A 16,608-nucleotide genomic window follows, 5' to 3' on the forward strand; every position below is an offset into this window, starting at 1 on the left:
AATTCTTCCATAACATTGGAATGTACAATGATATCTGTACGTAATTTGTTATGGATCATTAGGGTAGGCAACCCTGAATGTTACCAGCGCTTAAAGAATGCTCTGCATTTTGACCTGAATGCAGTTATAACTGTGATTAAATTACATGGTTTGGTATTACTAGACATAACTTTGGCTGGAATTTTGGTATCTTAAGCTAGGAATTTTCAACAAATCAAGACAATCAGCCATGTTAGTCGCTAATGCAGTCATATTCAAATTTAGGATCATTGTATTAGAGTGCCTTTATGTTGACTAGGGAAGAAATCTGAATTACCTTGATATGCCTTGAGTTAGAATTTTTTTCCACATGGAAGTGTGATAATTATATTCATTATTATTATTAGTACCCTTTATTTTAACTTACATCACTAGACATATAATTTTTTTTCTTTCATAGATACTAGCAGATTTAGAGGACTCACAGTTTGCAGCTCTTCCTCCCGAGCTAGCACAAGAAGCGCAAACACTGCGAAGGCAGCGTGAAGAGCGAAACAGGCATGTTCATGACCACATGTTTAGTCGATCTGGCACGTCCCTTTCCTCCATTCTTCGTAATACCGCTCGTATTGGCTCTCGCCTTATGCATTCTTCAAGCTGGTCAACCAGTTGGAACCTTCGGCCATCCTCGAGTGGCCAACAAGTCACCACGACGTAAGTCAGACAGTTTTGTATAGAATTATGCTTAAAAGAAAAAGATTAGTCTAAGGACTAAACATTTTAAGAAATACAGTATATATGAAGATATTTCTATCTACTTTTTTGTAATGTTAAAATGAGCTAACTTGCAAGCACTTTTCAAAATCTTGCACTAGATTTGGCAGCCTATTATGGCTGTTCCCATTCTGTACTGTATTAGCATTATAAATGGTTTCATATCCTCTTTTCCCTTTATTGGGTTAGATGTAAAATGAGTTATCTCTGCTCTTCTGCCTGAACTTCTTAAAGGTTTTTGTCATGCTACTCCTGTATCCACAGTTTTTCATCCCTTTTCGTCACAGATCCAATCCACCTTGTCCTTTGGGAACTGTCTTTCCAGCCACAGTTGATTCATAATATGATCATCTCACTAATTCAGCCATGAATTCTGACTTTCTAGATTACTTATTTTCAAAATCTTTATTTTCCTGTCTGTCCCCTCGTTTCTGCTGCATAGAGTTGTACAGGCCTTGTGTTTTCCATGAAAATCGTTACACTCCCTATTTGTGGGGCCATTTTTATTTAACAGTAGCCTAGCTATCTCTTTCCATTTCATCCGTGCTACAACTACACTTTTCCTTACTGCTGTCAACTGCTGCTTTGTTATCCAGCGTTGCGTAAAGGCAACAGAAATGTTCTGCCTCTTCAAAGACCTACCCTCTCCACCTTTGCGGACATCAGCTTTTATTACAGTGGAATAACCTTCATCATTATCATTGTTGGCTCCAACACTGCTTAAAATGAAGGACTTCTGTGAAATTTTGCTGCTCGTGTTTGTCTTGATATATGTCTTCTACAAATCTCCACTCATCTTCAGATTGTCTTCTCATTAACTTTACATTTGTATTTATACATAATCTTCCCCTGGAAGGGAACAGCTATTTTAGCAGTGAGGTCTAGTAATCAGACCTGCTTATTTTTGGGAGGATTAAGCAAGAAAGGCATAATTTTTCCTGAAGAAAGCTTCTGCAGAACAGAATGCATGTAAAGTTTAAGGAGAAATAGACACTGAAATACAGGAAAATATTGTTGATTGTAACTGGAGGTAATTTACAAGTTTTCGTAGTAATTCAGATTTCAGTAAAACAAAATATTGAAAATCCACAAAAGTAGCATTAAAATGCATGAAATCCTGAAAATGTCAGTTTTGGACTTTTCATTTTATTAGTCCAGATTGGGGTTATGTATGGTGTTTTTGGAAAGACTAGTGTTTGGTAATATAATTAACTAATTAACTAGACTTATAGTGCAGATCATTGGTTCTGGAACTAATGATGTATTAAGCTGTTTTCAAGCTATTTTATTGGGAATTTTTAATTTTATATTTTTTAGATTTTTACCATTTTATTGATGAACAGAAGTTAACATTAATGAAATTTACAAATTTGTTGGTTCACAGGAGTAGTAGTAAGCCTCGAGGCCGTCCACTGCTCGATCATGAGGCTCTGACTTGCCTTTTAGTTCTACTCTTCGTAGATGAGCCAAAATTAAATACAGGTCGATTGCATCGAGTTCTCCGTTACCTCTGTCACCATGCACCTACAAGGGATTGGGTTATTAAGGTAAACTTGAAGCCTTGATCCTTGTTTAATGGCCTGTAGATGTATGAAGATAATCTCACCAGTTGCATTTTATATTGGAATTATTATTGGCAGAAATTCCTTCAATAATTTAGTTATCCATGCTGGAGAACCATATTTTATTTTTTTATTCTCTTTACAGGCTTTACTGTCCATCTTGGAGCGTTGTGGTGATCAAAGCCAAAGTTCTAGTAGTGGGCTTGGAACCAGTAGTGGTGAACCACCTACACCTCTGATGCCAGTAACTCCCGAGACGACCGGCAAAGGCAGTAGTAAAAAAGGCAGTGGGAGTTCAAGATTTGAGCCTTCTGTAATGTCTACGCCTGTCTGGAGGAGTGAAGCACGATCGCCAGCAGCACCGTCTTGGTTAAGCATGAGCATGGATGCTGCATTAGGTTGTCGTGCTAGTATTTTTCAAATTCAGCGCACACAGCCGACTGGTAAACGCACATCATCGGCAGCGCTAACCACTTCTGTTCATATTCATCCTCAGGCCTCTCCATTAGTGTGCAGGTATAGTGATAGCCATTGGCAAGGTGTTTTTTGTTGTTGTAGTTATTATAAGCTCTTTTTTATCCCTCTTGTTTGATAATCATTTCTTTTGCAGCCATTAGGTTACTTGGCAATACTAAAAGAATTTTGACATTTAACTTTCAAGGGTGAAAGTAAGTCCTGTAGTATGTTTTCATGTCATTGTTGTTTATAAAAGAAAGCAGTAAGTCCAATTTATAGACTGCTTTTTTGCTGTTTGTAATACCAGTGATATTCATGTGATAAGTATAGTTTAAACCAATTTTTGGGGGTTCAAGTTTGGTATAGTATTGACCAATCTACGTTTTTAATCTTTAGGTCCCAAAATTTTGGTTAATTGCATCATACATTGCTGAGTTCTGTTTTGTGGAGGATTTGGTAGCCCTTTATATATGAATACCAAATCCTTACGATGGTTTTCTACATTTAAAAGTATACTTTTAAGGTTCTTTTTCCTCCATTTCAGACATACATTAGACACATTGATCTCGCTGGCCAAGAGTTTTCCTGGACACTTTTTACCATATCAGGGGAAGGACTCTGAAGAGAAAAGTGATAGTAAAAAATCTAATAATTGTAGTAGTGGAAATACCACTGGTGCTGTGAGCAAAACTTCTAAAAGTCAAAGTAGTGAACCCACAGACTTCTGGGAATTATTAGTTAAATTAGACTCTATTAGTGTTTCTCGTAAGGGTAAGGGTTTACCGAGGACTCACTCTAGTGCGAGCGGAAACAATGAGGAGGAGCAGAAAATCACGAGTTTAGAAGCGTCAGCGCTTGGCCAACTCATACAGCAGTTGGCACATCCGGTTGTGCGTAGGTCTTCACTCCTTACAGATAGGTTACTCAGGCTTTTAGCTCTAATTTCTTTAGGGCTACCAGAAACGTCAGATAGTAATGCATCAAGCACAGCTATTGCATCAGCAAACACTGGCAGCAGTGCTACAGGTACAGCTGCTGCTGCTGCAACCCCTCAGCAATCTGCAGCTTCTCAGCAAGCCAATGAGAATTCTAGTACTCTGGAACATCTTCTAAAATTAGCAATCCAAGTAAGTAATTTAATTTGAACATTTTCTTATATATTTCAAATAATTATCTTTTATATATTTCAAATATTTAAATATGGTAGGGAAGGGTACGACCCTTATTGACCTTTGATATCACAGTACATTGTTTTTAGCATGGTTGTTGGAAACTGTTAAAATTTTCTGTAGCATTTGTTTTTGGTTTATCCAGTTTTTAGATGACATTTTACATTGGACCAAGGAAATGTAATTTCTGCAAGGTTTTCTAGTGGTTATATTGCTTGCCTGGAGCAATGTATTTATGAATTGGTTTTAACTTGAGAAACTGCAGAATCATTGGAACAGGAATTTTCCCGTACATAGTCAAACCAAAAAGCTAGTATTGGTTGGTGAGAATCTTAGAGTCAGTTGACTGAAGGAGGCCAGTAAATGGAAAGTTGGAAAGAAACTTGCCATATAAGTAAATTTCCTAGTTTGCTTTTTAGTGCCAGGAAGGGGAAGAATCCAGTGGGTTAGAGTCCTGAGTTTTGCAAGATCTCTAGGGGAGGGTAAACTGGATAAATCTTTGAAGGCAGAGTTTCTTCAAAACAACTTTAGGCATGACAGTGTGTAGAATTGATGCTCCCCTCGGCGAGCTAACCATCCTCCGTGCCTTCTTTATGTTGTCTTTTGATGGGCTCCTATCTGTTGGGGAGGATAAGCTGGAGAACTCTTCAAAGGTCAAGTTTTTTTATTCCAAAACTATGTTAGACAGTTGGTGGAGAGCAAGCAAACAATCCATCCTCTTTGCCTTCCGTACTTCGTCTTTTAACAAGCCATCATCTAGTTTGAGTACTATTGGTCTGCTTCTACCAGTTTAGGAGGGAAATGGATCCCCTGCAGAACTGTTTGAAAACATCCTGTTCTTACAGTGAAAGGGAAACTGGACCATGGCTAAAGATGGGGAAAATGTGTAAGGCAATCACTTAGAGCGATGGAGGGTGTCCTGGGTTAATATTGCAGCCGTGGATCTAGTGAAACCTCACCAACCTATGGTCCATTATGGAGATTGAAAGAGGGGTTCCCATTGGATGGCCATAACTGCTAATTGTATCTTGACCTCTCATCCTCAGCAGGCAATCCTTGATGTTAAATAATTTGGCAAAAAAAAGGTCAAAACCCATGCTAGAAAGATAGCATCATCCTCTTCAAATTCAACCACCAAGGCTTCCTTAGAGGGTTAGGTTGGTCTCTTGAGTATGAAGATAGTATATGCTCAGTTGACCTCCCCAAAGGAGGATTCGTCCTGCAGGGTAATGAGATCTTCCAGTTGCTTATACTTTGGCATATTAATTATGTTTTGGAAAAAGATGATCATTTTGGTACAAATGTGTAGTTTGGGAGGTTTTTGGCAAATCTGGCTTCTATCGAGTTTCCTTAAACAGCATGTTCACGATGTTACTGCGTGAAGTTTCTACCCACAGAACAATACATAACTACCAAGTTGCTGGTTATGTTTTAAAAGAAAGGGTTGTTAGGTATTATCAAGAGCAATCAGTAACATATGTTCATTTCTGGCAGTTCATATAATTAATTTAAACATCATTTTTCTAGTATATAACCCCTGCTGGTAAAATTCAATCCATTTAAAATTATGTACTCTACAGGTAAAGATGTACAGAGAAATAATACGTTGTAAAAATGTGTGAGTGCTAACTGCTAACGAGAGAGAGAGAGAGAAATACAAATGCACATTAAAAATATTGGACTGTAATACAAATTTTCCATACTGATTTTACACTTAAAAGCATGAAAACTTATAAAATACTTCAAATATTAGACAAAATGCAGTAATTTTGCGAATGGGTATCACATCTTGTAAAAGTACACTAATTGTACGTGCTGTAATTACATGTAATACAGATTGCACCAGCACTTTTCCCCAAGGTTAACAAAGTAATTTTCACAAAATGACACTAATACAACTCTCACTTGTGTCTATGTTTTAGTACATTAACGAATTCATTTGGGGTCCAAAGCTGTAAGAAGGGCAATCCAACATCATTCTGTAATCTTAACAGCAGTTATCTCCCACCACTAAAAAATAACGACAACCAGGTAAAAAGTGATTGAGAAGGAAATAAATTTCATAATTACTTCAGCAGCTGGATGAGCCCACTTTTTTGCAACGTCATTGAAGTTTTGAGAATGGGAACTAAGAGACTCCAACTAATAATTATGTTTTACCAAATCATCACACACACACACACTCCCCCATCGTTTCCTCAGCAACAAAGAAAGTAGGTCAACCAAATACAAGTCAAAAATCAAAAACTTAGAATCTGGCACTAAAATACACTCTTGACTTTGCCAAGGCAGTCAACAAAGTTGATTGATTATTTCATTGCATTCAGTAAGCTCTAAGACAAACATAAAGTTTGGCCTGTAGGAGCCTGGCACAGTTTCTTGTCAAGCTAAATTCTTATGGGTCCTTTTTGTTTTATTAGCTTTGACTGGGTGGTTATTTTTTATATTCTGCTGATTCTCTTGTCTCGGCCATGCCAGAATCTAGATGTGAATGGTTTCATAGTGAACTAAAGTAGGCAGGCTACCCTTGTGCAAGAAGAATCAAGGCAGCCTGTAACTGACAGATTAGAACACCTCATAAGGAATCAGTTTTTTTTTTTACCAGTCTTTATCCATATAGGAATACTGTTCGAGTAAAATAAAGCACTAAGTAAAAAGTGAGAGTTGTCATTTTTGACAACCTAACATGGTCTACTGGTATTGATAGAATCATAGCTAACTGTTATAAGCAGCTTGGATCCTGAGAATATTTTCAAAAAGATATCCCATTACTATGCTTATGCTATGGATGTTGATTAAACCAAATTTATACCATTGCTTTCACATTTGGTTTTCCAACTACATATGGCCAAAGAGACGACGCGAGTATGTGCTGTGTAACATAATTGAAAATAGACTTGAAAACTTGCATGACTTCCCCCATTGTACTAGACTAAAAGCAATGAAATATCTGTCATCTAGAGAGTTGTATATAATATAAGAGGACACTTCAAATTCACCAACACAGCCATTAAAGCCAGAAACCATGCCTTTCATTTCTGCCATAACCCTAGAGCTTGTCACAAGCTCTCTGCCTCAAACAATAATTTATCATAAAGCAGTCAGTTTCGTGGAAGTCATTTGGTATGTTGCCTTACTGCTAGTGAAAATCATCGTCATCGCTTCCATTGCTGATCGACGTAAGGGTCCTATGTGAAATGCGCCAAGTGTCAACTTATCTCCAGTCTCCTCTCTCATAGTTCTCATTCAAGTAGGTCTGTATCTTCCAACTCTTCTAGTGCCCACAGAAGCACAGCTAATATTAATCATGTGCTCTTCTCCCAGGGGTTTTGGTTTGTGTGAAGGACATGTCCGAGCCATCTCCATGTTCACCATATCTAGTACTGCAGTACTATTCTCACTGTTCCTCATCTTTTCTTATCACATAGCCAGACCATATCAGTCTTTGAAATCTCAGTGTTTTTCTATTTATCTAACTGGCCATAAATTTGGAGCATTCTGTAGTCATCTCGCAGGGGTCACCATTTTCTCTCCAGTGCCCATATCTACTGCAGACAGTTGTTGCTATTTTATCTTACTGCCCTCTCATACTTGCTTCACTGCCTAGTGTGTGCACATGGTATCAGAGATGTACCTTTCCTAAGATCTGCCCTCCACTTCATCTGCTCTACCTCCTCTCCTTCCCATTTGTTTCTTTATATACACTTTGACAGAAAATTTCATGATCCTTGTGTATTTACAGTCCTTAGTATCTCTTGATACATGGTTTCTTGAGTTCACCTCCAATTCCACAAACGTTGAATTATATCCTCGGATTGCATTCATCCTTACATCTTTTTTAAATGACTTTTCACCTTTGCTTCCTTTCCAGTCACCATTACTGTACTTGGCTTTTTAGTTGAAATTTATGTTCACTATTACCATGACTTTCCATGTTTGGATTTCTAGAATATTTTTCCTTAGCCCTTTGTCTTTACGTTTGATATGCCTGTGTAATTCCCAAGGTTCTGTCTTTCTGATTTTTTTCCCTCCATTGCTCCGATGAGTTTTACAAATTAAATTTATGTATACGTGCATCCACATCTTATGTTAAGTAGAACAATAATGTAATGGTTTTATCCACAGGTTTTGACCAGTAAGTCTTGTTCTGAAGAAGGCCTTGAAGATGCAACAGCATTACTTTTACATCTGTCCCATGGCCCTCCACCAGCAAGGGACCAAGTGCTGCGATTGCTCCTTCAAGGTGCAGCAACACTCGGCTCAACTGTGGCAACACACATAGCATCACTACTTCAGGACCTTAAGGCTCACAATGCATCACACCCTGCTCCTGTTCATGATGAAGAGCCAATGACCCATGTAACTGAAAAGAACAAGAAGGGTTTATTGCAAGACAGGTAACTTTTACTTCCCTCTAAATTAGTCAGTCCAGGCTGTTGGGAAACCTAGATGAGCTTTCCCTCCAGTTAGTGTAGATGAGGATATACTGTTGATCCATTATTTATTTAAGAGGTTTTAGGAGCTGCTTTGTATTTGGCTAGCTGACAGTGCAAAATTATTTTAACAGGCACCTTATTAGTAAACTTTTCCCCTCTCAAAGTATTTTTAAGAAGCATTGTGGCTAAAAAAGCTCATGAAAGATATTAGAGGTGGGCTGAAAGTATATGTAGCAGAATAACAGCATTTAGGTGCATGGATTTTCTTTTTGACCATTGCTATCACAGGGAGATGAACTTGGTTGGATTTTTTCTTTATAGTGGTATCTTCACAGAAGTATTATAGGTCCCAGTAAGTGGCCGTTGGCCTAAATTCTCTATTACAATCCAATCCACAGAAATATTCTTTTCAGGTTTACCAAATTCTCTATTCCAGTCCAATCCACAGAAATGTTCTTTTCAGGTTTACCAATGAATGTGTGATAATTAGTGGGACAACCAAAGTTAAACCACCATGTGAACTGCAGTTAGCCTCCATGTCTTTGCTCACGAGCAAAACTTCCTCTCAGGCCTTCTTTTTGCGTACTCTTAAGGTCATCATACAGCTTAGAGATGCCATTAGATTGTCACGCACGAGGAAAACTGGTAGGCAACATCCGGAATATTTGTTTTTTGTCTTGTAGGCTGCCGTCCTTATCTCAGGAGATATATATTTCTAGTTGGAAACATTGCAGAATCTGTAAAAAACCATCTCTTGTTTAATTGATGAAAATTGGATTCACTGTTGTATAGTTTTGTTAAATAGTCTATGAGAGCGTGCATTACCTGTAGCATATCATAGATATGAGTCGGTTTAATTTGATTTGAAGTATATTTAAGAAATCATTAAAGATTTAAAAAAGATGACTTACCCTGCTTTCTTTGATTGTGTAGCTGTTCAGCCAAGTAGTAACAATGCAGATAGAGCAGCCAGTAATAATCAAGCGGCAAACAACCAAGACCAGCCAAGTGCCACTGGAAACCAAGAACCATTTGAGTTATCTGGGAATCAAGAACAGTTGGCACTGCCTGCATCAGTGGACACACCCATGCAAGCAGAGTCTTCAGATACTTCAATCCATTGGCAACCTGCCACTGAGGTATTGTCAGTGGAGGTGTCACCATTAGAAGCAGGCGAACAGCATGACACGGGTCAAGTAGAGCCACCACCTACGCCTCCACAACAACCTTATATTGTCACCCCACCAGCTGTAACTTTAGATGTACCAAACCCAGATGCAGATAATGCAGCAAATGCATCAGCCTTGCCCAGTGAAGATAGAGGTCAACCCACTGCTGAGGCAATGGATGTAGATAATGAAGTCACAGGTGAGGGAATAAATGTCTTTTGTAAGCAGTTGTGATTCCGGCAATATTGAAATTAATTTTTTGGGGTTGGGGGGGGGGTGTGGGGGCCACAGTTGTCAGGAATAATTGTTTCCTTATAGATCATGCTTACTGTTTTTAAGGCAGTTGGTCTCATAAATAGTAATGGGTCTCACTCATCTAGTTTGTATACTGCAGGTTAAAAATTCAAGACTAGTGTTATGGCCAAATTTTCAAATAATTTGCATAGAATAGTCACACAATTTTGCAATCATTTAGCTAGATCTTATGAATCCCAGTTGTAGCTCATAGAGTTGTCTGAAAAATTTATTCTTTTAAAATGAAGTAAAATTTGAGCCGGACTATTGTAAAGACGGAACATCCAGGTGAAAAGAGATGAATCGGAAAGGGAAAAAGATAAGGAGAGACTGCATAGCAGCTGAAGCTAGTGTTACTATAGAGGATCTTTCATACTGCATGTAGGCGCAACTTTTATGTTGGGAAAGTATTTATCAGGGCAAGCTTTCATATATTTGTTTCACGTTTAATTTATTGCAACTGAGTAATTTGAATATGTGCCTCAAGATTAAAGACATCAATATTTATAACATGATGCATCATTTAGACAAGAATGTGAAATTTTTACCGTTTAGTTTTTTAAATAAATTTCCTTTAAAATGTAATTTATTGTATTCCTACTTGAAGTTGCATTTTTTAAGGCTTCAGTGGGTTGTAATTATTGATATTTTAGCAGTTGTAAAATGCTTTAAACTCTCTTCCTTATAGGTACTAATTGTATTACAGAAGTATGGTATTGTACTAGATTCCTTATAAGTACTAATTGTATTACAGAAGTATGGTATTGTACTAGATTTCTTTTGGGTGTTGATTAATTTTTTTTATAGTTGATTCAGTAACACTCAAAACCTCAACCTATCAGCTGCTTTGTGATTGGCTTTTGCCAGTATCTGTCTAAAATTGATTAATTTTTAGATAAATTTCTTAATAGTGAATGGAAAGTGTAAATTAAAGTTTAGTTTTGGCTAGAAATTGTGGAAATATGGTTAACTGTCGTATAACTTGAAAATGTTCAATTATAGGCTAAGCTATAGGGCTTTATTACTTAGCAGATTTTGTTACATCCAAAGTGTGTGGCAAGTTGATGTGCTACCATAGTGTTTGTGGTTATGGGACTCAAAATATTCCTTATTTTATGACTTCATTTCTTTGTGTGTTTACTTGGTACACACCTCCCTCTTATGTGTAATATCTAACTTTCTGTATGGTTTACTTGAGAATTTTATAAGTGCTGTTGTATAGTAAGGTTTGAGGCTTGAAATTCTTAAAGGCTTGTATGTTTTTTTCCAGAAACTACAGAGTTAGGAAGTTTGAGTGCTCAACTGAGTTTAGATGAACTGTGGTCAACACTTTCCGAATGTTTAGTAGAATTAGGTGAAACTCCAGATACACATGCAGTGCTGGTTTTACAACCTGCAGTGGAGGCCTTTTTCCTTGTTCATGCTTCAGCAGCATCAGGGGATAAAAAAGATCGTACTACTACACAAGCAGAATCACGCGAGGCACAACTAGCACATTTGCAGCATGAAATTGCACCACTGTCCCCTCTTCCCTCAGTCCCGTTAGATGGTGAGTGTTTTTGTATCCATTTTAAGTGCATTGTTATTTTTTTCCTTTTTCTTGAAAAGTACATAAATGGAGAATATTAGATGTCAGATAATTGTTCTGTGAGATTTCTAAAGTTCCTTTCTCCCTACAGATGGTGAGGGGAATGTCAGTGCAGCAGGTTTAAGAAAGAGGGAGAATTCGGTGTCTGTATCAGAAATTAGTCCTGATGACACTGATAAGTTCCTTAAATTTGCTGGTAAGCATTAATTATTTCAGGGTGTCCTTTGCTATTTTTCTTTGTCTTTAAATCTTCAGCTGAAAACCCCTATGGACTGTCAACAGGCTATAAACCCAAGAGGGTTCCAATGGGAAATTGGCAATGAAGTATCAAGTATCAGAAATCTTAACAGCTGATATTTTAGGGACAAAACATTTTTAACATATATTAATTGATATTGATGTTAGTATATCTTTTTAAAAATAAGCATACTACTGTATATGTGTGTCTGTTAGTGTTACCTCGAAAACTCTAATATATTTAAATACAATATATTGAATAGCATTTCCATAAATATGATCTCTATCCTTGCAGAAAAGCATCGTACTGTTCTAAATCAAATTCTCCGACAGTCAACAGTCCACCTGGCTGATGGACCATTTAGTGTTTTAGTAGACCACACACGCCTTCTAGATTTTGATATTAAAAGGAAATACTTTAGAACTGAATTGGAACGTGCTGATGATGGTATGCGGCGGGAGGACTTGGCTGTACATGTACGTAGGGAACATGTCTTTGAAGATTCCTTTAGAGAGCTACATAGACGTTCCCCTGATGAATGGAAAAATAGGTTCTACATTGTGTTTGAAGGTAAAAACAATTATTTCTTTAATATCTAAAAACAAATAATCTCATGATTTACATGTTGTAGGTTTGAATTGTTTAAGTGTGTTCCACATAATTGTAAATATTAAGGAAGAGTAATTTAATGTACCTATGGCAGTAGTACGGTGCTGTTCATACTTAGAATGTTAGGTAAATTTGCCTTTGGTTTTTTTAGTTATTCATTGACCTTTTTAAATGCATTAGAGGCACAAGTACTGTGCACCATGGAGTTTTCACGCAACAGTAACTCGAATTCAATGTACGTACTATTATACATACCATAGATGTATACAGTACTGTACTGCTTAATAACTAAACCTTATAATAACCAACTTAAAGTGGTCATTTTCCTTATCGTAGTATAGGTTTTGACCACTTTATGAAACACTCAAACCATACTAAAATGTTTTAGGCAGATTTAAAGATACACACCAAATAGTAGTGGTGTACATAATCGTACATTTTAAAAACAGAAACATTATTACTTTCAGTGCCACTGGTGTAATTCATGAATCAGTGCAAAGTTCTAACAGTGGTAGATTTTCTCTGTACTGTAATTATTTCTCACACTATACTCATACACTACTGTATTTATATTCCACTATACCTCAAAGAAAGGTCTGTATATTGGTATTAAAACCAGTAAGTAATACATATCACAAAGTGAAGGGAATGTGTAAAGACCCTGACTAAATTACAGTTTCTTAGTAAATACTATTGTGATGCAGGGTAAGGAAGAGTACATAAAAAAAAATGCCATATTTCCCAGATTGAATCTTTTTCTTTTTTAATGTTTTTTAAAATTTAAGAAGTGGTTATGCAAGCCAGGTGGCAAGTATGTCCCACATAACTTCGTGACACTGAAGGGTTTATGTAGAAGAACCACAACACTGTAATTTGAAAATGTTTTAAAATCACACAGTGGTGCATACTATTCATAGCAGTTGATCCCTGACTAATATATTTTACCCCAACACTCATTTGATCCCGGACTAACATTTTTTCCCCCCAACACTATCTCTAGCCTCTTCGACAACAACCGTAAGAATGCCCCATGAGGTTGTCTTCAGGGTTCTACACACAGCAAATATTGTTGATCTAGACCACTTTCCATCACTTGCAGTCAAAGCAAGAATGGAAAGGCATTATATATTAGAAAATGAGAAAATTTTGTTAAGCGCTGTAAGGTTGATTGCTGATCAAAGCAGATGGCCAGGAAAAACTAAGATCCATTCACTCCAGTACATACTGAAATTTTGCATTTATATCTTTTTTTTTTAATTTGGAAATCAAGGCACTAATTTGAATTTCTGCATTAACATTTGTTTGCCTTGACAAAAGTAGTATTTTCTTCAAGGTGATCGCATACTGAAGCATCTCCATTTTTTCTTATATATTGCAGGTGAAGAAGGCCAGGACGCAGGTGGGCTTTTGAGAGAATGGTACATGATAATATCGCGCGAGATTTTCAACCCAATGTATGCCCTGTTTTGTACGTCTCCTGGTGATCGTGTGACATACATGATCAATCCTGCTTCTCATTGCAACTCTAACCATTTGTCCTATTTCAAGTTTGTGGGCAGAGTTATAGGTAGGTGTTATTTGAAGGTAATGTGAAGTACCCATTCAATTCTTACCAAATCTTCCTGTGCCAGTTCATTTAGGTCATCTAAAATTCCTATACTTTCCTCTTCATCTTTCACAGCCATGTCTCTACCCAAGGACTTCTTGCACCAGTTGTCCTTCTGTATATATGATTCATTCACCTCTGTTTGAACAGTCTAACATACTGATTAGTGGGTTCCACTTGTCCCATTGTTAGTTCTACCCCTTAATTCATGTATTCTTACCAAGACTTCAGATTCTATCCTCTTCCTGTCCTGCATAACTGAACTGTACCATGACTACTGCTCATTTACCTTTGTCGATCTAACTGTAGACTTGTGAATTCTTATGGGTGTTCCCACTGTATATCATTATTCTCCACTAAACTTTTTTCTTGGTAATTTCTGTAGCTATAATGTGTTTGTCAATTTTACCACATTCACAAGAACATAAACGTGGTGAAAAACAAATATGGTAATATTAAAATAGTACTTTGATTCCCCCAAAATAAAAATTTAACTAGAAACTTTGCTTAGCACTGGAATATGTATGTGGATGGGTATTTAATTATTTTGTTTCCCAATATCTTATCATTATTTCAGCAAAGGCAATCTACGACAACAAATTACTTGAGTGCTACTTTACGAGATCGTTTTACAAACACATCTTGGGCAAGATGGTTCGTGTTGCTGACATGGAGAGTGAAGATTATTCTTTTTACCAAGGTCTTATCTACCTCTTGGAGCATAATGTTGCTGATTTGGGCTATGAACTTACTTTCAGCACTGAGGTTAGTTCTCTTTAGGTTAACTACGTAAGTGCACTTTGAATTTAAGGGTATAAGTAGTCCACTTTAATATTTAATAGAGTTTGTCATGAATTATTTGTATATCTACACCATATTTATTAGGAGTTACAGTTGAACATGTCTCCTGTTTAGGCACCTGACACCAGCCATTGAAGAATACATTTTACATTTGTTTTTCATCTTAGGCAAACATTCAAGCAAAAAAAGTGTTGAAAGTCATTAACGTAACAAAGCAAACATCCATAAAATGAAGCAGCCAAATGTGGAAAAGATAAAATTCTGAAAGAGGACAAGCCAGATTTTTCATTAGCATACAGTAGATATATTGATTTATGGAGTCAAGCCAGGCTATAGGACAGTGAAAAGGGTCCCAATAAAACAAGTATACATTTATCATAAAGTATGGCTGAAACTTCAATTAGAACTTGTTTAAATACACTGCCAGAAATAGGAGGGGACTCCTTCAGCTGTTAACAGTCAGGTCAACAAAATGAAGTATTTTCTTGCCATGCAGATCCATAATACCAGATGCAAGCCAGTCTCAGTGTTGAGCACGAAGCCCCCAGAGAGATGTCAAAAGATGCATGTATATATGATGCATATATGAATGTATATATAATTATCATTTTTTATTTTAGAACTACATTACTAAAAGTGGAAAATTCATTCTTGAAGAAAGGGAAGAACATTTTTTATTGGGCTTACAGATTTTCCCTAACAATTTTCAAAATTAACCCCCCTTTATAAAATAAAATCTTTAAAAATAAGCGTGATACTTAGGCGGATTCGATCTTACGGCACTTTTTCAGTGCTGTTAACAGCATTTTACAGTGCTGTAACTTGTTGCATCAAGTTACGGTGATGTTGACAGCACTAACAGCAAGAATAGGCATCAGATTAAAGCAACTTGATAAACATAAACACGACTTAAAACAGAAATCAGCTTACAACAGAAATCAGCTTACAGCACGGCGCTGGAACGGATCCCCCACTGTAGGTCCTCTATTCATTATTGAACAAAAACGGGGCAGTAGTATGATGATAAAGTTAGACAGGCAGGTGTCAGATGTGTTATGTCTAGCTCACTTAGTGGATTATTTAGGGGGGAAAAAAAATGAATTCGATAAATAGAGTTCTGTTAAATTTAGGTGCCAGTGTACTGGTATTTGAAAATAAGGCCTTAATTGTGGTTTCATTTGCAACTACTTTTGCATCAGATAAGATTATCTCATTTTTAGCATATAGCATCGCCCATCTTACTGATTCCCTTGAAAGATGTGCATATTTAGTTGTCGTCTAACATTTAGAGATGCCCATTATAAAGTAAATGACCGTTTCTACCTTTTGATTGAAGGGAATTGGTTCAAATTTTTACCACTACTTATTTACAAATAACAATGAATATTCTCTTGTGGGGAAATTTAGAAATTTTACCTCTTAAGTTCATTTGTTTTGCAGTTGAAACAAATCATGATGTCACTTTTCAAAATTAATATGCAAAATTAAGGGTTGCACAGAAAAGCCATTTTCCCAAAGACAAAATGAAGGTTATTATAGTTATACTACTGTCTGTAAAAGATTAATTGAATTTGGTTCAATCTTCTCAGAGAAATAAGCATTTAGTTTTAAAAAAATAAAAATAAAAATTTTTGACTTTTAAAATATCCTGAGAGTCAGGACATCTTGAGCAAATTATCCCCATATCATTATAACCCATTTTCTCTGACACATCCCATATAGAGAGAGTGGGATATTTTAATGGGTGACTATTTTTGAATAAATTTTTTTTCACTCAGTTTACATGCTTTTTTTACAATTTTTCATTCACAGTGCCATACAAGCATTGAACAAAATTGTCCTTGAACCAACTGTACAAGCAATGAACAAAATTTTCCATGAACTACTCTAAAAAAAAAAATTTTTAGCAATAACATTTCAAGATATG

The 16,608-nt window shown here is 36.5% G+C and overlaps 1 protein-coding gene across 17 annotated transcripts in view; it reads left to right on the forward strand.

Moving 5' to 3' along the window:
- Positions 1-16,608, forward strand: part of HUWE1 (HECT, UBA and WWE domain containing E3 ubiquitin protein ligase 1) — a 173,256-nt gene that overhangs the window by 151,829 nt on the left and 4,819 nt on the right. For all 17 annotated transcript variants that reach the window (XM_067117774.1, XM_067117772.1, XM_067117782.1 and 14 more), the window contains 12 exons: positions 440-693; positions 2,138-2,300; positions 2,461-2,831; positions 3,316-3,898; positions 8,066-8,337; positions 8,840-9,021; positions 9,310-9,744; positions 11,110-11,388; positions 11,519-11,623; positions 11,960-12,235; positions 13,653-13,841; positions 14,458-14,645. In XM_067117774.1, the coding sequence (XP_066973875.1) occupies positions 440-693; positions 2,138-2,300; positions 2,461-2,831; positions 3,316-3,898; positions 8,066-8,337; positions 8,840-9,021; positions 9,310-9,744; positions 11,110-11,388; positions 11,519-11,623; positions 11,960-12,235; positions 13,653-13,841; positions 14,458-14,645 (3,297 nt within the window). The remainder of the gene's footprint in view (positions 1-439; positions 694-2,137; positions 2,301-2,460; positions 2,832-3,315; positions 3,899-8,065; positions 8,338-8,839; positions 9,022-9,309; positions 9,745-11,109; positions 11,389-11,518; positions 11,624-11,959; positions 12,236-13,652; positions 13,842-14,457; positions 14,646-16,608) is intronic.

This window comes from Macrobrachium rosenbergii, chromosome 15, assembly GCF_040412425.1.
Source record: "Macrobrachium rosenbergii isolate ZJJX-2024 chromosome 15, ASM4041242v1, whole genome shotgun sequence".
Lineage (NCBI taxonomy): Eukaryota > Metazoa > Arthropoda > Malacostraca > Decapoda > Palaemonidae > Macrobrachium > Macrobrachium rosenbergii.